This window comes from Aegilops tauschii, chromosome 1 (assembly GCF_002575655.3).
Source record: "Aegilops tauschii subsp. strangulata cultivar AL8/78 chromosome 1, Aet v6.0, whole genome shotgun sequence".
Classification (NCBI taxonomy): Eukaryota; Viridiplantae; Streptophyta; class Magnoliopsida; order Poales; family Poaceae; genus Aegilops; species Aegilops tauschii.
In genome coordinates, this window is record NC_053035.3 from 479,981,127 (window position 1) to 480,003,758 (window position 22,632).

Genomic DNA, 22,632 nt, shown 5'->3' on the forward strand with positions numbered 1-22,632 from the left:
GTGATCCAGGAATGGATCACATGATAGCGGTCGAACTTATCCTTAGTAACTAGTGCACTAAGGAATTTTCTCGATTATGGAGGTGGTGAAAGAGTTCGTCGTAAAGGGTTGCGTCGATGCAAACTTTGACACTATCCGGATGACTCTGAGTAGTAAACCGGATTCGTATAGTAGAGCAGTCATTTGGAATAGCTCCAAGTAGCGCGTGGTAGCTGCATCTACAAGATGACATAGAGATTTCAAAAGCACACACGGATCTGAAAAGGTTTAGACCCGTTGACTAGTAACCTCTCTCACAAGCGAGATATGAACAAACCCCATGGGTGTTGGATTCATTACAATCACATAGTGGTGTGAACTAGATTATTGACTCTAGTGCAAGTGGGAGACTGTCGGAAATATGCCCTAGAGGCAATAATAAAATGGTTATTATTGTATTTCCTTGTTCATGATAATTGTCTATTGTTCATGCTAAAATTGTATTAACTGGAAACTATAATACATGTGTGAATACATACACCACAACATGTCCCTAGTAAGCCTCTAGTTGACTAGCTCGTTGATCAATAGATGGTTATGGTTTCCTGACCATGGACATTGGATGTCATTGATAACGGGATCACATCATTAGGAGAATGATGTGATGGGCAAGACCCAATCCTAAGCATAGCACAAGATCGTGTAGTTCGTTTGCTAAGAGCTTTTCTAATGTCAAGTATCGTTTCCTTAGACCATGAGATTGTGCAACTCCCAGATACCGTAGGAATGCTTTGGGTGTACCAAACGTCACAACGTAACTGGGTGGCTATAAAGGTGCACTACAGGTATCTCCGAAAGTGTCTGTTGGGTTGGCACGAATCGAGACTGGGATTTGTCACTTCGTATGACGGAGAGGTATCTCTGGGCCCACTCGGTAATGCATCATCATAATGAGCTCAATGTGACTAAGGAGTTAGCCACGGGATCATGCGTTACGGAACGAGTAAAGAGACTTGCCGGTAACAAGATTGAACAAGGTATTGGGATACGGACGATCGAATCTCGTGCAAGCAACATGCCGATAGACAAAGGGAATTGTATACGGGATTGATTGAATCCCCGACATCGTGGTTCATCCGATGAGATCATCGTGGAACATGTGGGAGCCAATATGGGTATCCAGATCCCGCTATCGGTTATTGGCCGGAGAGTTGTCTCGGTCATGTCTGCATGGTTCCCGAACCCGTAGGGTCTACACACTTAAGGTTCGGTGACGCTAGAGTTGTTATGGGAAATAGTATGTGGTTACCGAAGGTTGTTCGGAGTCCCGGATGAGATCCCGGACATCACGAGGAGTTCCAGAATGGTCCGGCGGTGAAGATCGATATATTGGACGAAGGGTATTGGAGTCCGGAAGTGTTCCGGGGGTACCAGGCTATGGCCAGCATGACCGAAAGGTGTTTCGGGAGCCCCGGCAAGTGTTGGAGGGCCTCATGGGCCAAAGGGGAAGGGGCAAACCAGCCCACTAAGGGGTGGTGCGCCCCCCCACACCCTTTCCCACGTTACTTGGGGAGGTGGGGCGCCTCCACCTAGCTTGGCAGGCAAGCCTCCACCTGCTTGGCTTGGGGGGCAAGTCTCCCTAGGATTTTCCCTAGGGAGATCCAATCTGCTTGGCCGCCGCCCCCTAGGGGAAACCCTAGGGCGCCTCCCCCTCTCCCCTTGCCCCTATATATAGTGGAGGGGTGGGAGGGCAGCCATACCTCTTCCCTGGCGCAGCCCTCCCTCCTCATACTCCTCCTCCTCCGTAGTGCTTAGCGAAGCTCTGCCGGAGAACCACGAGCTCCATTGCCACCACGCCATCGTGCTGCTGGAGTTCTCCCTCAACTTCTCGTGTCCCCTTGCTGGATCAAGAAGGAGGAGACGTCCCCGGGCTGTACGTGTGTTGAACGCGGAGGCGCCGTCCGTTCGGCGCTAGATCAGATCTTCTGTGATTTGAATCGCTGCGAGTACGACTCCATCAACCGCGTTCTTGTAATGCTTCCGCTTAGCAATCTTCAAGGGTATGAAGATGCACTCCTTATCTCTCGTTGCTAGCATCTCCTAGATTGATCTTGGTGACACGTAGAATTTTTTTGAATTATTGCTACGTTCCCCTACAACCCGGGGCGAGTTACCTGAGGATGAAACTTTGGCCAGGCAGATAACCCGGCAGTCTAAGTCAATGACTATTGTCAATGGAGAGTTGCATCATCACAGTGTCACAGGGGAGTTTCAACGTTGTGTTTCTCCTGAAGAAGGTTGTGAGATTCTGCGAGAAATTCATGAAGGAGATTGTGGTCATCATGCCGGCTCTAAATATCTCGTAGCCAGGGCCTTCCGTCATGGGTTTTATTGGCTGACGGCTCATGCTGATGCTGAGGATTTAGTCAGTAAATGTGATGGTAATAAGAAGTTCTCACGACGAGCTCATGTGCCGGCTCAAGAATTGAGGATGATTCCAATTGCTTGGCCATTTGCGACCTGGGGGCTTGATATGGTTGGGCCTTTCAAAAGGTCCAAGGATAAAAAGACCCACCTTTTGGTAGCGGTTGACAAGTTTACAAAGTGGGTTGAAGCAGAGCCGGTTAGTAAGTGTGATGCAGCAACGTCGGTTCAATTCATCAAAAGGGTGATTTTCCGTTTTGGCTTTCCACATAGCATTATAACTGATAATGACACCAATCTGTCCAAGGGTGCTCTGAAAGAATTTTGTCAACATGAGCATATTCGACTTGATGTATCATCAGTGGCTCACCCCCAGTCCAATGGTCAAGCTGGGAGAGCCAATCAAGAAATTTTGAGAGGCATCAAGCCCCGGCTTATGGTTCCTTTGTAGAGGACGCCGGGTTGTTGGGTGGAGGAGTTACCCTCAGTGTTATGGAGTATCAATACTACCCCCAACAGATCTACGGGTTACACACCTTTCTTCATGGTTTACGGAGCAGAGGCGGTTCTCCCTAGTGACATCCGTCACGACTCGCCCCGCGTGGCGGGTTATGTTGAAGCTGACAATGAAAAAGCACGTCAGGATGCGCTTGACGTGTTAGATGAGGAGCGTGACCTTGCGGCGGCTCGTTCAGCGATTTACCAACAAGATCTGCGCCATTATCACAGCCGCCGGGTTAAGACCAGAACCTTTCAAGAAGGTGACTTGGTGCTCCGGCTTATCCAGGATCAAACTGATATGCACAAGCTATCCCCACCTTGGGAAGGACCCTTTGTGGTCAGCAAAAATCTGAATAATGGATCATACTACCTTATCAATGTTCGAGGCCACAAGGACTCACGCACGTCGGAGGAGGAGACCCGCCGGCCATGGAATATTGCTCATCTTCAGCCTTACTATACCTGAGCCACCAGCTCTCGTGATGTACATATTATGACAATGTATATATTATGATGAATCTAATAAAGCCGGCATCCCTGACAATTCAAGGCCTCTGTCGTTTCATTTCTGAGAATAATGAGTCTTTATTGTCATGATCACTTGGGGGCTTCCTACTCATTGAGCATAGCTATGACTACCCTTTTGGTCCGGCTTGTACGCCATAATTACAAAACACTTGGCGGCTTCCTGCTCATTGAGCATAGCTATGACTACCCTTGTTGATCCGGCTTATATGCCTGGAATGAAATCTTACTTGGGGGCTCATTGTTCATCGGACAAGAGTTTTTATGACCCTTGTAATAGGCTTAAAAGCCAGGCTTGGAAGCCAGGTGTATTCACCTAAAAACCCGGGTTATCCTGCCTTTTTAAGTCTGCCACTCCGCCCAGATTGACTGGAATGACCCGCCGTACTTTTGACAGTCAATCTTATACAGACCCTGAACTTGTCAAAGTTAAAACGACGATTGGTCATGTGAGGCCCGACTTATAAGGTTTGCATGAAGGTTTAACTCAGTGGCTGTGCGGCCCTTTGAAAGCACTTGATTTTTAGGCCTGGCCGCCTATGAAAGCCCTGATTTTTTGTTATTTGATTTGAACATTTTTCAAGTTTATCTGTTGTGACATGTTAATACATGGTTGAACACCGATGAGGGCTATGATGCTTTACGGTTCATATATGAAATTATCCGGTGTTTATTAACCCGGCCTGGCTTTGGACTATAAGTCGCCAATATATGATAATCTTATATACTTGGAAGCGTTGTGCTCTAAGTTTTGGGATATTACCCCTTGCTGCATACGGCGTTGTAAGCCGACAGTATATAACAATTGAATAGGGCATTGTGCGCTCAATCTTTTGGGTTGTCACCCTTACTACACTGGTATGATAAGCCGGCAGTGTGACCAAATATCACAGGTATGATATTTTTGTAATTATATATGGATATGATTACACCGGCCTGGTTATAAACTATTTAGTCACCAGTGGTTTTATATGGGGTATTATGACCCGTCCTGCGGTAAACCGCCGGGGCACTTGTGATCTGTTTATATCCAGGAACAGACTCAAATTGATGGCATTGTAAGCATAAGTGGTGGATCAACAGTATCATGCAAAACAAAACATGCACGATGGCATGGAAGATCAAAAGTTTAACTAGCCTATTACAAGGCATCTGATGGCCCAATGAGAATAAGACTTCCCAGTCAAAAAAATGAGAATAAGACTTTTCGAGCGGTCAAACTCAGCAAAGCATTCTGCCTAGTACACCGGTTTATGACTGATGACGGGTTGAAGCCTCCGGGTCTTCCTGCACCTCTTCTGCATCTTCAGCTCCTTGCTTATCCATTAGCTGGAAGATAGGCGTAGCCCAGTTGATACCGGTCAATGCTCTAAACACAGCTTCATCATCAATAAGATTGGATGGATCAATGTCAGGAGCAAAGGTGTGCTTTCGAATCGGCGGGATAAGATTTTCTGGCTTGTGAACCGGCGCGCTAACTTTTTTGTTGTCAGCATCATAAGCCGCCTGGTATGAAGATAGACTGGTTTCGTCAGCCAGCTTGCTTGCTAAGGGACGCATGGCTCTGGCTACCTCTGCGAAATCGTCAGCACTGAAGGCAGATCCATCTTCTCTGACACTGGGGCAGCCGTGGGCCAAATCTTCCGGGTCAAGATCAGCTTGCCACCCTTTTGCTTGGCTTAAGGCAGTTAAGGCTCTGGCAGTTCCCCGTTTTAAGTCGTCAATTCTTTTGGGCAGCACGCGCAACTGCTTCAAGGTATCTTGGATAAGTGTTGAAGGATGCAATATTGATTCTTGTTACTTAAAAGTCCCGGCTTAACATATCTGTTAAACTGGCCCTTGGGGGCTACTGGATTTGATCTATGCAACTATTAAAGTTTACAGTACATTCTATTCTATCATGTCCAATAAACTTGGCGGCTAAGGGAATCATATTTGTATAAAAAGGAGTTGTAGCGTTTACCTCATAACGCTCCTTCATCAGGTTTACTAAGCCGGCTTCAAAGTCACGGCTGGTGTACAGACGGTTCAAGTAACTAGAGTGGATGTCTTGGGCACTGAAATGGGTGTAGCTCTCTAAGTCTACCTTCCACTTGCCTTTATCTTCAGCGGAAATTTCTTCCTTAGCGCTATGCTTGGACAAGACAGTAGGTTGACCTGGAGCTGTGAATCCAAATCTAGTAACAACAACATCATCAGTCTTCTCCTCAGCAGGCTTGATTGGGCTTGGCAGCTTAGAGATAGCCGGTTCAACATCCATATCATCTGGGGAGACTCCATGGTCTTGTGGTGGTGGATCATCAAGGGTGGCCTCAACAATCGGGTTAGATGGTTCAGATTGTTATTTTTCCGGTTCATACGGGTTGGCATCGTCAACCGGCTTATTCAGTTTGGCCTTCTTGCTGGGTTTGGCCTGGCCCCTGAAAATAAGGAGTGTAAAAAGGTCAGTGTAATGATCAGGTATAAGGTCTAATTAGTTGAACATATTCTTACCCAGGTACAGTCTTGAAAGCTGGGATTTGAGTTCCCGTTGAATCGCCAGAAGAGGAATGAGAAGTGCCCTGATAGTTTGAATTAGACGGGTTAAGAGGATGACGAAAATCACCCGCCTTGGGATAAAGTATATCAGAAATATGTAAGACCTCTGGGCGGCGTTTGCGAGCCGGTGTGTTTGGTAGGACGGAGGAAGTAATCATACCACCACTATGCCGGGTGGTGCGGCGAGCTTCATGTTGTTGTTTCTTCAAAAGAAAGTGGGGATCCAAGTGAGCTAGAGGGTGAGAAAAGCTTACTTTCCGGCTTCCTTGTCGGGTTTTCTGTGTTGGGAGAGGTTCTGAGCCGGAGGAAAGAATAATTACCTCTGCGTCACCTGCACAGCTGGCTTCTGCGTCGTCCTGATAACAATCATTGTCAATGAGATGTATAAAAAACAAGCCAAGAGAATCAAGTTCCACCTCTGACTCGTCATCATCATCAATGTTTGAACCGACAGGTTCGGTGGTCTTCTTCTTGGGAGGCTTCTTGGTGGCTTTAGTCTTGACACGAGCCGGTTTAGCCGGTTTATCTTGCGTTTTCTTCTTCCAAAATGGAGAATCAACCTATTAAGAATGGAAAAGATTATAAGTGGGCATAATTATTGAAAATATGAATTGAGCAGAAGGTATGCAACTCTTACAGCTGGCGGCTTGTTAAAGGTGCAGAAAGGACTGAGTCCTGTTTTGCTGCATTCCTTTAAAGGTTCGTTCAGCAACTTCTTGGTGGCTTCAGTAATTTCCGCATCAGACAGTTGAATGTCACAGTGGCGCTGGGGATCTTTTACATTACCAGTGTCTTCGCACATTAATCCGGGGTGGCGGCTTAATGGCAAGATACTCCAAGACAACCGGCACCGCAAAATCAACGCCGGTTAAGCCGTTGACCATAAAGGCTCTGAGTTTTGAAAAGGCTGGTGCATATTTGGCCCGTTCCTTCGCATTGAGCCGTGTGTGAAGTGGATGTGTGCTGCTAAGTCGGTGATCACGGTAACCCGGCAAAGGATTCTCACCAGCTGGAGATGTATCTTGACAATAGAACCAAGTTTGGTTCCAGTCTTTGGGGTGGCTGTGCGGCTTTGCATGGGGAAAGCTGCCCTCTTTCCTCTTTTGAATGGAGACTCCACCAAGTTCTTGACAGGGCCCGTCAATAAACTCTGTTTGACGGTTTAAATAGTAGAATTCCCTGAATAAATCAACTGTGGGCTCCTCTTGAAGATAAGCTTCACAAAACACTTGGAAATTGCAGATGTTGGACACGGAGTTGGGTCCGCTGTCTTGAGGGTGAAGTTGGAAGAAATGAAGCACATCACGAAAAAACTTTGAACCGGGTGGGCTGAACCCCCGACTCAGGTGGTCAGCGAAAACAATCACTTCTCCATCTTTCGGTTTAGGAGGAATTTCTTCACCAGGGGCCCTCCAGTGGATGTCCTCTTTTTTGGCTAAGGTGCCAGTGGCAACAAAATTGTTCAGTTCTTCTTCAGTAACCCGGGATTGGACCCAGTTGCAAGAAGTGTATGTCTTAGCCATTTTCTCAATGATCTGAAAGAAAGATTATGCCGGTTCAAGATTATATGGTTAAGCCGGAGATTGGCATTGAAGTTATAAAAGCAAGCTATTGGCGGCTTAAGAGAGGACTAATGATACCTAGCGGGTTACGGTTTCTACGTTAAGCCGCCCTCACAATTATTTAAGTACAGATCTGAGAAAAGAAAAAAAATGCTAAGTGTTGAGAAAACAGGTTTCACAGATTGATGCTATGATTTCGGATCTGCGGCACTTCAGATAATGGAAAAATATTTAGAGCTAAATTACGGTGCTTGAGCAGTTCATATGTCCAGATTGGTTTTTCTTACGCAAGGGAGGTGGTCTAATAACAAAAATAAGTACCACGACTACCGCCATGCAGGAGGGGTGCTAAGTTTGAACCAAAAGTTACAAGCTACAACGAAGAACAAGGATGAACTCCGACGAACTTGTAGGAAACCCTAATGGGATCTAGAGGAAAGGGAAGGAGGAAAACTTACCAGAACATTTGAGCGGCGGAGGCGCGGGACCAAACTCTGGACAAATCAGGTTGATGCAGAGGCCGTTGTCGAGGCAGTAGCTGAGGTCGAGGACGGCAGCGGAGCTCGGGCGCTGGAGCGGCGCGAGGTGGAAGACAGACGAAGAGGCAACGAGGGAAAGTGGAAAGGGACCCCTGGCCCTATTTATAAGACGAAAGGATAAGTGGCATGCGCGGGAATCGAGGAGGCCAAAAAATGAATATGCGACAGCGAAGACGCCTCGATTTTCGGAGGATCATGAAAAGAGAAGATATATTAAGATTTGGGCTTTGTGTAATATTAATGATAAGAGACGTCATGGCTGGTTACCACAATCCTAAGAGATGACGTCACGGCGAGTTACAGGGCTTTGCAAGGATAAATGAAGGAGTTTTTCTAAGTGTTGAAGATTGATATGAACAAGTTCAAATCAACCTGGAGCCTAATGTTGGGGATAAGACTATTTGGTATGACCCGCCCAGGAGGGGCCGGGTTATACCTATGGCGGCTCATAAGACAAAGCCCATGAAGATGTTGAAGATGGTGGTTCATGAAGCAGACTTGTTAAGGGCCCGAAGCCCAAAGGCGACTTAAGGCCCATAAGTGTAAACCGCCATATATGTATGACTTGTATTTTAGGGCAAGTATAATTAAGTCACCGAGCCAGACACGTTGTCTATGAGCCGGCCGGGACACTGTGAGCCGCTGGGCGTCAACTTGTGTATATAAAGGGATGACCCGGCGGTGGTTTAGGGTAAGAGACAAGAGATCGAAAGCTAGGTCAAGCGTATTCGCTCCCTGGTAATCGAAACCCAAGCAATACCACCTCAAACTGGATTAGGCCTTTACCTTCACCGCAAGGGGCCGAACCAGTATAAACTCCCAGTGTCCTTTGTTCCGCTTAACCCCTTTAAGCTAACCTAGTTGAGATGGCTCCACGACTAAGTCCTTTTGCTAGGACATCTGCCGTGACAAATCCACGACAGCTTAGAACCAGGGCTCCAAAGTCATTTTGAGCACCACAGAGCATATGAGATGTTCCTGGAGCTAAAATTGGCATTTCAGGCTCATGCCCGGGTTGAGAGGTATGACACCTCTGACAAGTTCTTTAGCTGCAAGATGGAGGAGAACAACTCCGTTAGTGAGCATGTACTCAAGATGTCATGGTACTACAATCGCTTGAACCAGTTGGGAGTTAATCTTCTAGATGAAGTAGCGATTGATAGTGTTCTCCAGTCACTGCCACCAGCTACAAGAGCTTGGTGATGAACTAAAATATGCAAGGATGGAGAAGACGATCCCTGAGCTTTTCGCGATGCTTAAGGCCGCGGAAGTAGAAATCAAGAAGGAGCATCAAGTGTTGATGGTAAAAAAGACCACTAGTTTCAAGAATGGTAAGGGAAAGAAAGGAAACTTCACGAAGAATGGTAAGCAAGTTGCCACTCCCTTGAAGAAACCCAAGGTTGGACCCAAACCTGAGACTGAGGACGTCTATTACAATGGGAATGGCCACTGAAAGCGGAACTGCCCCAAGTACTTGGCAGATAAAAAGGCTCGCAATATCAACAAAGGTATATTTGATATACATGTTACTGATGTGTGCCTTATTAGTACTCGTAGTAGCGCCTGGCTATTTGATACTGGTTCAGTTACAAATATTTGTAACTCAAAACATGAGCTACAGATTAAATGGAGACTAGTTAAGGACAAGGTGACGATGCACGTTGGAAATGGCTCCAAGGTTGATGTGATCGCCGGCGGCACGCTCCCTCTATGTCTACCTTCAATATTAGTTTTAAACCTAAATAATTGTTATTTGGTGCCTATGTTGAGCATGAACATTATATCTGGATCGTGTTTTTTGCGAGATGATTATTCATTTAAGATAGAGAATAATGGTTGTTCTATTTACATGAATAATATCTTTTATGGTCATGCACCCAATGTGAATGGTTTATTATTGTTGAATCTCAATCATAGTGATACACATGTGATGTCTACTACACAACTTATTCTTGTAGACTCGTGTTGGGCCTCCCAGCGCAGAGTTTTGTAGGACAGTAGCAATTTTCCCTCAAGTGGATGACCTAAGGTTTATCAATCCGTGGGAAGCGTATGGTGAAGATGGTCTCTCTCAAACAAACCTGCAATCGAATATAAGAAATCTCGTGTGTCCCCAACACACCAAATACAATGGTAAATTGTATAGGTGCACTAGTTCAGCGAAGAGGTGGTGATACAAGTGTAGTATGGATACTAGATATAGGTTTTTGTAATCTGAAAATATAAAAACAGAAAGATAGCAAGTGATAAAATTGAGCACAAACGGTATTGCAATGCTTAGAAACAAGGCCTAGGTTTCATACTTTCACTAGTGCAATCTCTTAACAGTGCCAACATAATTGAGTCATATAACAATCCCTCAACGTGCGAGAAAGAATCACTCCAAAGGTCTTATCTAACGGAGAACATAAGATGAAATTTTGTAGGGTATGAAACCACCTCAAAGTTATCTTTTCCGATCAATCTATTGAGCCATCCCTATGAGTGTCACAAACAACCCTAGAGTTCATACTAAAATAACACCATATGATACGCATCAACCAACTCTAATGTCACCTAGATACTCCAATGTCACCACAAGTATCCGTGAGTCAATTATATGATACACATCAAACAACTTCAGATTCATAATATTCAATCCAACACAAAGAACTTCAAAGAGTGCCCCAAGATTTCTGCCGGAGAAAGTAGGACGAAAACGTGCACCAACCCCTATGCATAGATTACCCCAATGTCACCTCGGGGATCCGCGAGTTGAGTGCCAAAACATACATCAAGTGAATCAATATAATACCCTATTGTCACCACGAGTATTCATATGCAAGACATATATCAAGTGTTCTCAAATCCATAGAAGTATTCAATCTGATAATAGTGAAACCTCAAAGGTAAAAACTCAATTCATCGCAGCAAGATAGAGAGGGGGAAACACCATATGATCCAACTATATTAACAAAGCTTGCGATACATCAAGACTGTGCCAAATCAAGAACACGAGAGAGAGAGAGAGAGAGAGAGAGATCAAACACATGGCTACTTGCACATACCCCTAGCCTCAAGGGTGAACTAATCCCTCCTCATCATGGTGGCCGCCAGGATGATGAAGCTGGCCTCCAGTGATGATTTCCCCCTCCGGCAGGGTGCCGGAATAGGGCTCTAGATGGTATTTCGAAGGTACAGAGGCATGCATCGGTGGAGTCAAAGTTCTAGGGTTATTTATGGGGGTTTCTCTATTTATGGGATTTTTTGGCGTCGGTCTCATGTCAAAATGGGCTACGAGGGGCCCACGAGGCACCAAGGCGCGGCCACCCCCTAGGCGTACCCTGGTGGCTTGTGGGGCCCTCGTGACTCTTCTGGTCCTCCACGAAGCTTCTAGTGTCTCTTTTATTTCAAAAAATCGTCAAAAAGTTTCATTGCATTTGGAGAACTTTTATTTCTGCACAAAAAACAACGCCACGGTAGTTCTGCTGAAAACTGCGCCAGTCCGGGTTAGTTCCATTCAAATCATACCAAAACTATATAAAATTGTTGTAAACATGGCATGAATACTTCCTCGAGTAGTAAATGATAAAAGAAATATTTATGAAGTGTGAATGCTAGCATAGTGCCCAAGTTTGATCAATGATAATTTCAATCACTTTTTCTAGCATCATAAAATAGTAGCTCATCTCATAAAACTTCTCATGATCAAGTAGCAAGCTATTCACATGTTAAAGTGTAGACCATAAACTTTCTTGAAAACTAACAAACTATATTCTTAGTCATCAAACAATTGCAATTCATCTTATTTTCAGAAAGGGTCTATGTAAGAGCTTTGATTTAGCAAATTCCACATACTCAACTACCATATAGTCTTTCATGATTGCTAGCACTCAGAGCATATTTTTAGAACGAATAGCATCCATCAAACACAAAGAAAGATAGGGGCTTAATGTTTCTCCTCCAAACTTATTTATCATAGAGATAATTATCAACAATAATAACTCATTATCACCTATATTCAACTGGATATATGTGTCTGGATCTTTCCCCATCACATGATGCTTGCAAAGAGAAAAAATAAAAATGGAATAGAGAAGAACACTATTGACTCTTGCATAAAATTAAATACATAAAGTAAAAGATAGGCCCGTCGCAGAGGAAACCAGAGGTTGTCATGCGCTTTTAATTTTTTGGATGTGCAAGCTCTTAATGCAAATGAACGTCACTTTATATTGCCCCTTATGATATCAACCTTTATTATGCAGTCCATCGCTTTTATTTCTTCACCATCACAAGTTCGTACAAAGCTTATTTTCCCTTACAATAAAAGATCATACATATTTAGGAGCAATTATTATTATTTTTTACACCGATGACAACTTACTTGAAGGATCTTATTCAATCCATAGGTAGATATAGTGGACTCTCATGACAAAAGCTAGGTTTAAGGTTTTTTTTATGCACAAGTAGTATCTCTACTTAGCACGAAATTTTGGCTAGCAAAAGATTATGAGCAAGTACCACATGTTAGAGGATCCATAACAATATAACTTCTATGTGAATATAAACAAACATAACTTATTACGTTGTTTTCCTTTTCCAACATCAACTACTTGATCAAGTTTGAAAATAATTTATTGAGGCTCACAATCATAGAAGATGTCCAAGATAGTATATTCATATGTGAAAGCTATTTTCCCTCAATATTCTTTCATGAATTGTTCAAGTGGCCAATGTTGTATTTGTTAGCTTTCAATAAATTTTACCACCTATACTCCCCATGGGACAAGCATATGAAACATATATAAATTGGGATTTATGGTTTCACGACACTTATTATGGAATGAAGGAAGTACCACACATGCTACATGCACACAACTTGCATTTTCAGTGACCTGCCTTTTGTTTGCGTGTGTGTACGTGTCAACCTTGTACGTGGTGTTAGAGAAGGAAAAAACTCTTGGTGCTCCGATGATAGGGGCAATGATCATTCCTTTAGTTTTAAGTCTTCTTGAACAGGCAAATAAGACATTGTGTAAAAAAAGTAGGGGTCCATTCGACCGAATAAAATTCTTTGAGAGCAAAACTCTGCCCCCAGCATTTCTTCCCGAAGTGATACCTTGGCTTTGCCCAAATAAACCACATGACAGGGGCAATGACCATCCGCAAATAATATATTATGCGAAAAAGATGAAAAAAGAGAACTAAATCTATGTTCAAGTGAACGGTGATTACGGAGGAATTTGTATTTCTGTTATTGAAAGTAATGGAAAGACGTGCTGTCCGGTTGAAAAGAAAAATGTTCAACCGAATGAAATTCACGAAAGCATGGAAAAGTCCTATGTTTCCGTTGGACCGAAAATTCGGCGCCGATGCATCACAGACGCGGTGGAACCGTACGGTTCCGACCGCCTGGTCGAGGGCCATGGTGGCACTTCCCTGCTGGGTTCCACACATAGTGCATGCATCCACGTAGCTTGCTCCGACACTCTTGCCACGTCACTTCACTGGCTAAACCAAACCAACCTGGTTGGTTAGTTAGTTAGTTACTGCAGGTGATAATTAATGCTGCTGTCGCCTATATATACGAGGGAAGGCCGTCACCCCATCAGATGACCACAAGTGCAAACGCTCGCAGACTCCTCTGTTCGGCTCTGCTCCTGCTCTGCTTCACTAGATACTGAGAAATCAGGTGCGCGCTTTAGCTAGCACGTACCGGGCACTGCTCTGTGAGATCGTCTGCCGGCCATGGTGGGGATCACGGTGCCCATGTCCATGGACAAGGTCCCACTGGTGAAATGCGCTAATGCGGCGGCGGTTCCGACTGTCGACCTGTCGGCGGCGGGCGCGGCGGCGGCCGTGGAGCAGGCATGCCGCAGCGTGGGCATCTTCAGGGCGATCAACCACGGCGTGCCGACCGCCCTCGCAGACGCGCTGGAGGCCGGCGCCGCGGCCTTCTTCGCGCTGCCGCACAAGAGCAAGCTGGAGGCGTCGGCGACCCCCTTGGGCTACGGCAGCAAGAGCATCGGCCGCAACGGCGACGTGGGCTGGCTCGAGTACATCCTTCTCTCCGTCGGGTCCGGCTCCGTCGCCGCCGCCTCCCTGCCGCCGCCGCTCGGGGCGGCGCTGGAGGAGTACACGGACGCGGTACGCGAGGTGGGAGCGCGCGTGCTGGAGCTCATGGCGGAGGGGCTGGGGCTCGCGGAGGAGAACCGCGGCGTGCTGCGGCGGGTGGTGGCGTCGGACGAAGCTGACAAGATGGTGCGCGTGAACCACTACCCGCCGTGCCCGTGCCCCCTGGCGGCAGGGCAGCGCGGCGTGACGGGGTTCGGGGAGCACACGGACCCGCAGGTCATCTCCCTTCTCCGGTCCAACCGCACCGGGGGCCTCCAGATCATGCTCCCGGACGGCCACTGGGTGCCCGTGGCCCCCGACCCGGATTCCCTCTTCGTCAACGTCGGGGACTCCCTGCGGGTAGGTGCCATACCATTACCATTACCATTACCACTCGCTCACTAGTCACTTTGTTACCCTTATCGCCAAACCAAGCGTAGTGTTGTGCTGTGCATGCATGGTTTGGTCTGGCGCATTATTTAATTTAGCCGCGCGCTGGGGCCAGTTGAGTTCTTGGCAAGGACGTAGTACCGCGCAAAGCGTGCAACTTGCGCCTTGCAACTCATTGCCTTGCGACCCTTGTGGCGAGCGCCTGTGCCCTACCACCTGTGCGTCTCACTGATGTGTCTCGTTTGTTTTGGTGCATTCAGGTGCTGACCAACGGGCGGTTCCAGAGCGTGAAGCACCGGGTGGTGGCGCCGGCGGATGGGGAGCAGTCGCGGCTGTCGGTGATCTACTTCGGCGGGCCCGCGCCGACGCAGCGGATCGCGCCGCTGCCGGAGCTGATGCGGGAAGGGGAGCTGAGCATGTACAGGGACTTCACCTGGGCCGAGTACAAGAAGGCCGCCTACAAGTCCCGCCTCGGCGACAACCGCCTCGACCCCTTCGAGCTCTTCCCCGCCGCCGCCCAAGACTGCAGCAGCAACGCCGTCCAGCCGCCGGCGCCGGCGCCACCTCACGTGGCACCAGTGCACTAGCTCAATTAATCCATGGATCGCACCGGCGGCACCTGCCTGCCCAATGTGTCATGCTGGAAAAAGAAAGCCGGCCTTTGTAATTTCCGCTAGTAGTAGCAGCAGCACTTCCACGTACATATGCAAGCACGCATGCTCTGTTGTCCCCTTTTGTTGGTTTGCTCAGTTTACACCGGCAGGCAACGGGGCAAATTTGACAATTTTGAGGACGAAATCATTTCACAGAATGAACTGGGTGCGAAATTATTTCACTCCCCTGACCTTTTTGTATAGCGTCCGCCACGCCGGTGCCACACCGTACTTGCAGCGCCTAGCGCGGCGGCGTTGCACACCTGTCCACCGTGGCAGCCCCTGGGCCCGCACCCAGCAGTGCAGCGCCTCCGAGCTAGGCGTCACACATGGAATGTGCGGCTAGGCGCTGCACTGTGACTTATCCAGCCACTTTGCTGGCCCCCTCCCCCACCCCCCACACCACACTCTCCCACTCTCTCCCCGAGCTTTGGCCCCTCTCCCACTCTCTCCCCCTCTCAAATCCTCTCCCAAATCTTGCAAATTTGAAGAATTTGTCCGTGGATTTTGAAGTCAAACCCTCCCTCAAGGTAATATTCTCCGATCCGCTTGTTTTGATCCAAGTAAAGTTCTCCGATTGCTCATTTGTTGCTAGTTTGGGGAAACCCTAGTTTTGTTTGGATCTAGAGATTTGCATGGAGATGTGAGATGTTTGTTTGCCAATTTCTATGATTAGGCTTTGTTAGTATGCTAGGGTTATTCTTATGGGTGTTCTTATGTTGGTGCTAGAGTTAGGTTTAGGGCTAGGGTTATGGTTATGGTTATGGTTATGGTTAGGGTTAGGGTTAAGGTTAGGGTTAGGGTTGTTGTTTGATATTTATATTAGGGTTTGTATTCCGTGTTTATCCTTGGATTAGTCTCATGGAAGCAATGTTACCCTGTGTTCTTTGAATGCTTATAGGGATGGGAAGAACATGTGCGTTTGTTCATCATGGGGACAAAGACGCCTTTTTGAAAGGCAATATAGAACCGGACCCGGATGAGCTTGACATGGTGTTTGATAGTAGTCCTAGCTATGCGGAGCTCTTGCAACAAGTTAGGAAAGATTTGAATTGGATGGACCCTAGTGATATCATTGAGTTGGAGGGAAGGCATAATGTTGGTTTTGGAATGCACATCCGTTGGAAGACAATGCGTGTCAACTCGGAGCAACGTTGGGTTGCATACAAGGAGACGGTAGCCGAATCACTAGACAAGGCTCTTGAGTTATTTGCAACGAAGAAGGTTGATTCAAGTTTGCATTTGGACTTGAACCGGAACCCCTCCCCTTTGGTTGCTAGTAGCCCCCCACCCTTGAAGCGAGATGAAATTGTTGAACCTCTTTTGACCCAAGAAGTGAGGCCAACATTGAGCCCGTTTACAAACAACCAAGATGAAGCTTTGCAAGAGGACAATGATGAGTATGCGGACGATGACAATGAAGTTGATCTCCATGACAACAATGTGGGTGATCTCGACAAATATCATTTGCAAGAGACAATGGACCATTCCATCCCTTTTTCCCGTGCATATGCATCGGACTCGGATGACGATGGTCCTGATGAACAAGTTGATGCGGAGGGGTTCACGGTGAAGGAGGCCGAAGCTTTCGAGAAGGTATTTGGTCGGGATCATCGGACTACATTGTTCAAGGATGTTAGTCTCGCGGATGAAGCCGTGGTAGATGGTGGCCAATGTGTACCTCTTGGGGTTAGGCCAAGCTCTCACCGTGATTTGGTAGACGACAAGAACTGGATTGCTAAAGGTTCTAAGTTCGACACCTTGTTGGAATTGAAGATGTGGCTCGACAACTACTCGGTTACGCATTATCGTCCACACAAGGTGGTGAACTCGGACGTCAATGTGCGCTACACGGTTGCATGTGCATGTGAAGATGAAATATGTCCGTGGATTGTGCGTGCAAGACCATGGAAAGGAGGTCCAACTTGGCATGTAGTGAGTTGTGTGCCAACTCACTTGTGCCAAGGCAAAAGGGTGGATGGCAAGATTGTGTCCCAAGACCACAAACAACTCACGTCCGAGTTCATCGCTTACAGGCTCTCCAACTCAATATCCACACTTCCAACAATCAGCGTCCAACATGTCATTGATCTTGTGAAAGCCATCTTTCATTACAAGGTGAAATACGGCAAGGCATGGAAGGCGAAGCAAGCCGCATTTAAGATGTTGTATGGTACATGGGAGGAAGCATACAACCGAATCCCTAGGTTGTTGTTAGCCATGGCCGCGACAAACCCAGGCATGGTTCATGTGGTCGAGCCTCATGGGCACCAAACAACGGTTCATGAAGGAAGGAAAGTCAGAGTATTTGGCCGTGCTTTTTGGGCGTTCGAGCAATGTGTGAAGGCTTTCAAACATTGTAGGCTGGTCATCGCAATTGACGGCACGTTCTTGACCGGACTATACAAGGGCACCTTGTTGGTTGCGATAGCAAGTGATGCCAATAACTGGGTGTTGCCATTGGCATTTGCTTTGGTTGAGGTGGAAAACAATGACAACTGGGAGTGGTTTCTGCATCTTTTGAGGACGAAGGTGTTACCCGCTCAAAGGGAAATTTGTGTCATATCGGATCGGCATCCAGGAATTCTTAACGCGGTGGAGATTGACATTCCCGGGCATGCTCCGTTGCACCATCGATGGTGCATGAGGCACTTTTGTTCGAACTTCTATAGGGCATGTGGCCTTAAGGAGTTGGCCGATGATCTTCAAGATTGTTGTCTCGCTTTCTCCGATAAGCGCTTCGCCACTTTGTACAACAAATTGCTCGCACACAAAAAACTTGATCCCGGGGGTCAAGACTTTCTCAATAGGCACATTCAATACCGGAACAAGTGGGCACGTGCTTTTGATGAAGATGGCCGGAGATACGGTCAAATGACAAGCAATATGGCCGAATGCTTCAATAGGGTGCTCAAAGGTGCACGTGGATTACCTGTGACGGCAATAGTTCAATACACATTTGACAAAATGAATGCGTACTTTGTAAAGTACTCGATGGAAACCGATGCACAGCTAGCGGGTGAGAACCCACGGAAGTACAAGTACAAGTTCCCACCCAAAGTTGATGAATGGTTGGTATTTTAATCACGGAAGGCGGACTCAGAAGAAGCTATATTATATGACAACGAAGAGTGGAAGTACGAAGTGAAAGAGCTAGGAGGAACCACAAACGATGGCGGGCAACATGGAGGTCGGGCTTTCAAGGTGTCGTTAACACAATGTGATTGCACTTGCGGGAGGCCATTGTTGCTTCATCTCCCATGCTCACACTTGTATACCGCCGGTCGCGTTGGGAATGTGGACATCGATCACCCACGCACCGTGAGGGAATCGGAGTTCTCAATCATGACGGTCAAGAAAACATGGGCTCCCCGCTTTCACCCATACTTTGACCAATCACAATTGCCGGAGTATCATGGATTTCAACTATGGCCGGATCCGGAGTCGAAGGTTGTTAAACGGGGTAGACGTAAGACAAAGCGTCTTAGAGGCGACATGGACGGATGGGGCCATGGTGGCCGCCGTGAAGCGGGCAACGACCAATTCCAAGAGCCTCGTGAGAGCTCCCGTTGTGGGGAGTGCAAAGGTCATGGCCACAACAAAAGTAAATGTACGAAACCAAGGAAAAGATCCAAGAAAAATGATGCAAGCACAAGCCAACAAGGAGCTACACAAGGGAGCCAACCAAGTGGTAGCCAACCTAGTGGTAGCCAACAAGTGCCAAGCCAACCAAGTGGTAGCCAACCTAGTGGTAGCCAACAAGTGCCAAGGCAACCAAGTGGTAGCCAACAAGTGCCAAGCCAACCAAGTGTTAGCCAAAGAGGATCTAGGCAACAAAGAGGTCGGCAACTAGGACTTACAAGAGGCCGTGGTGGTGGTAGAGCTCGTGGTGGTGGTCTAGGCCGTGGTGGTGGTAGAGCTCGTCGTGGTGGTAATGGCCGTGGTGATGGTCTCGGCCTTGGTGATGGTCTTGGCCTTGGTGGTGGACTTGGCCGTGGTGATGGACAAGGGCAAGTTCGTTATAGAGGAATGTTTGGATACCTAGATGGACCGTTTCCGTATGTTCCTCACTAACTATAATGTATCATATGTTCTTGTTTTTCCATATGTTCTTCTTTTTCATATGTGCTTCCATTTGTTCTTATTGTCCTTACTAACCATTATGTTTCACTCATTGTAGGTATGGCGGCTTCCCAACCCAACAAACCAACGAGGAAGGAGGATGGCGAAGATGAGATGGCGGGATGGTGGGAGAAGGCTGCGAAGAAGCTTAGAGAGGAGGATGCAGCCAAGCTAAAGAAGAAGGAAGAGGAGCTTGAGAAGGAGAGGAAGGCAAAACAGAGATCGTCAAATGCGATGCGCGCTAGGGAGCAAGCGTTGGTGAGGAAATGTAAGGAGGCACAGAAGAAGCGTCAACAGGATTTTGAAGAAAGAACCATGAAGCTTTGGGCAATTGCAGCTGAAAAAGAAGAGAGGGACAATCAGATATTCATGGAGAGGGTGGTTAAGGAGGCTCACCTCATAAGAAAAAGGGAGGAGGAAGAGGAAGAAGAGAGGAAGAAGAAGAAGGGAAAGGGGCCTTGCTCTACGCAATAGAGCTATGTCATCCTCTTCGATTTGGTTGTGAACTACTATGTGCCATGAACTACTATGTCTCCTCCTCGATTTGGTTGTGAACTACTATGTGTCGTGAACTACTATGTCTCCTCCTCGATTTGGTTGTAAGAACTACTATGTGTCATGAATTACTATGTCTCCTCCTCGATTTGGTTGTAAGAACTACTATGTGTCGTGAAGTACTATGTGTTATGAACTACTATGTGTCGTGAAGTACTTCGTGCATATGTTCTTTTCACAGTTGTTTGCTTGCTACGTATCAATCCTACTTCACATCTACTTACTATGTTTGCATATGCTAAAAATTTCACTAAGTCAAAGTGCAACGCCTAGCATCTGGGCGCTGCAATCTGTAGTGTGGCGCCTCCAATCTAGGCGCTGCACAGGTCTGTAGCTATCCAGAGAGCAACAGAAGGTATGGCAAGTTACAGAGATGTGTGGCGCCTAGCCAGGAGGCGCCACACTGTACAGTGCAACGCCCAGACACTGGGCGTTGCACTGTAGACCGTGGCGCCTCCAGGCTAGGCGCTGCAGAAGTCTGTAGCTATCCAGAGAGCCACAGAAGGTAGGCCTCCAGTTCGGGGCAAAAATTTCGCTAAGTGTTTGTGCAGCGCCTAGCTCGGAGGCGCCACACTATACAGTGCAACGCCTAGAGCAAGGCGCTGCACTGTAGAGTGTGGCGCCTCCGAGCTAGGTGCTGCACAAGTCTGTAGCTATCCAGAGAGCAACAGAAGGTAGGCCTCCAGTTTGGGGCAAAAATTTCGCGAAGTGTTTGTGCAGCGCCTAGCTCGGAGGCGCCACACTATACAGTGCAATGCCTAGCGGCAAGGCGCTGCACTGTAGAGTGTGGCGCCTCCGAGCTAGGCGCTGCACAAGTCTGTAGCTATCCAGAGAGTAACAGAAGGTAGGCCTCCAGTTTGGGGCAAAAATTTCGCTAAGTGTTTGTGCAGCGCCTAGCTCGGAGGCGCCACACTATACAGTGCAACGCCTAGCGGCAAGGCGCTGCACTGTAGAGTGTGGCGCCTCCGTTCTAGGCGCTGCACAAGTCTAGCTATCCAGAGAGCAACAGAAGGTAGGCCTCCAGTTTGGGGCAAAAATTTCGCTAAGTGTTTGTCCAGCGCCTAGCTCGGAGGCGCCACACTCTACAGTGCAACGCCTTGCGGCTAGGCGTTGCACTGTATAGTGTAGCGCCTCCGGGCTAGGCGCTGTACAAGTCTGTAGCTATCCAGAGAGCCACAGAAGGTAGGCCTCCAGTTTGGGGCAAAAATTTCGCTAAGTGTTTGTGCAGCGCCTAGCTCGGAGGCGCCACACTAGCGGCAATGCGCTACACTATAGAGTGTGGCGCCTCCAAGCTAGGTGTGGTGCCTCCGAGCTAGGCACTGCACAAGTCTGTAGCTATCCAGAGAGCAACAGAAGGTAGGCCTCCAGTTTGTGGCAAAAATTTCGCCAAGTGTTTGTGCAGCGCCTAGCTTGGAGGCGCCACACTCTACCGCGCAACGCCTTGCGGCTAGGCGTTGCACTGTATATTGTAGTGCCTCCGGGCTAGGCGCTGCACAAACACTTAGTGTCTTTTTGTCATTCATACTGGGTCATTTTCAGCCACAGTTCAACATTTCGTATAATAAACATTAAGGTTCAAAAAGGGTTCACCAAAGACATCATTTCTTAAAAAGGACCATCACAATAAGTTCAAGTTTAACATAGAGCTACCACCACTCCAAGTTCAACGACATAACAAATTCCACATTACTAATAGCTACGACCACTCCAAGTTCAACGACATAACAAATTCCACATAAATAATAGCTACCACCACTCCAAGTTCAACGACATAACAAATTCCACTCTAAGTTAACCATTATAAATAAAGGACGATGACTAGTGCTTTCCGCGCTTGCTGGCTCCTCCCCCCTCTTAACGCTTATCTTCTTCACCTTCCTAGGAAGAGGAACCCGCTGCGGCTCCGGCTCCGATTCCTCCACGTCATCTACATAGTCATCCAAAGCCGCCATCCGCGAGGTGCCGACCGTCCTTTTGCCTCTTTGGCCTCTTTGGGTGAAGTCCTCAGGTGTGTACTTGTTGATTCCCTTCCTAGGCTTCAACTCATATGCAGACCGAGCCTGGTACGTCCCCACGGTCATATCATCAGCAACCTATGCATCAACATAAGATATGGAAAGACCGTGTGTGAGGATATAGTTAGCAATGCATCAACAAATGGATATATATCGTCATGCCATACCTCTTGGGTGACCACACCCACATCCTCATCCTCGAAAGGTTCACCATGGCCCTGCCCCAAAGCGGGATCTGATGGTGTCGCCGACCTAGACCGTTCTGGTGATACATACTCGGGGTCACGACAACCGAAAAGGTTTGATAGCTTCCTTAACTTTTGGCCCTGGCGCTGCAACATGTACAAGTGAATGAGACATGGAACGTAGCAACAAATGTTAAGTGCTAGTTTGAAGGAGATGTGAACCTTAATGAATGCTCGAAGTGCACCTTCCCCATCGCTTTTGCCAGCCGGGGTTGTTTCCAGAATAGTCTCGGTCTCATCAGCTGCTTTCTTGATCTGGGCACGCTATGAACAGAAACGGTATCAAAGTGTTGGGCAAGCGAATATGTGAATAGTGCGAATGGAAAAGCAAAAAGGGCTAACCACAAAGTTCATCATTGGAGCTGAAGGGATCACTGAGTTGCCTTTCCTGACTAATGCGTTGTACTGGTGCGGGGCTACCTCATCAAAAACGGTGGGTTCTTCCAGAATCTCCTCAGCATATGCCGGCTTGCATACCTCCACGCGGG

The 22,632-nt window shown here is 47.4% G+C and overlaps 1 protein-coding gene across 1 annotated transcript; it reads left to right on the forward strand.

Annotated features, from left to right (window-relative positions):
* Positions 1-13,683: 13,683 nt before the first annotated feature.
* On the forward strand, positions 13,684-15,365 carry LOC109782553 (gibberellin 2-beta-dioxygenase 3-like). The gene is made up of 2 exons (XM_020341176.2): positions 13,684-14,524; positions 14,815-15,365. The coding sequence occupies exons 1-2, from the start codon at positions 13,799-13,801 to the stop codon at positions 15,139-15,141; spliced, it is 1,053 nt and encodes a 350-aa protein (XP_020196765.1). The 5' UTR covers positions 13,684-13,798; the 3' UTR covers positions 15,142-15,365.
* Positions 15,366-22,632: the final 7,267 nt, after the last annotated feature.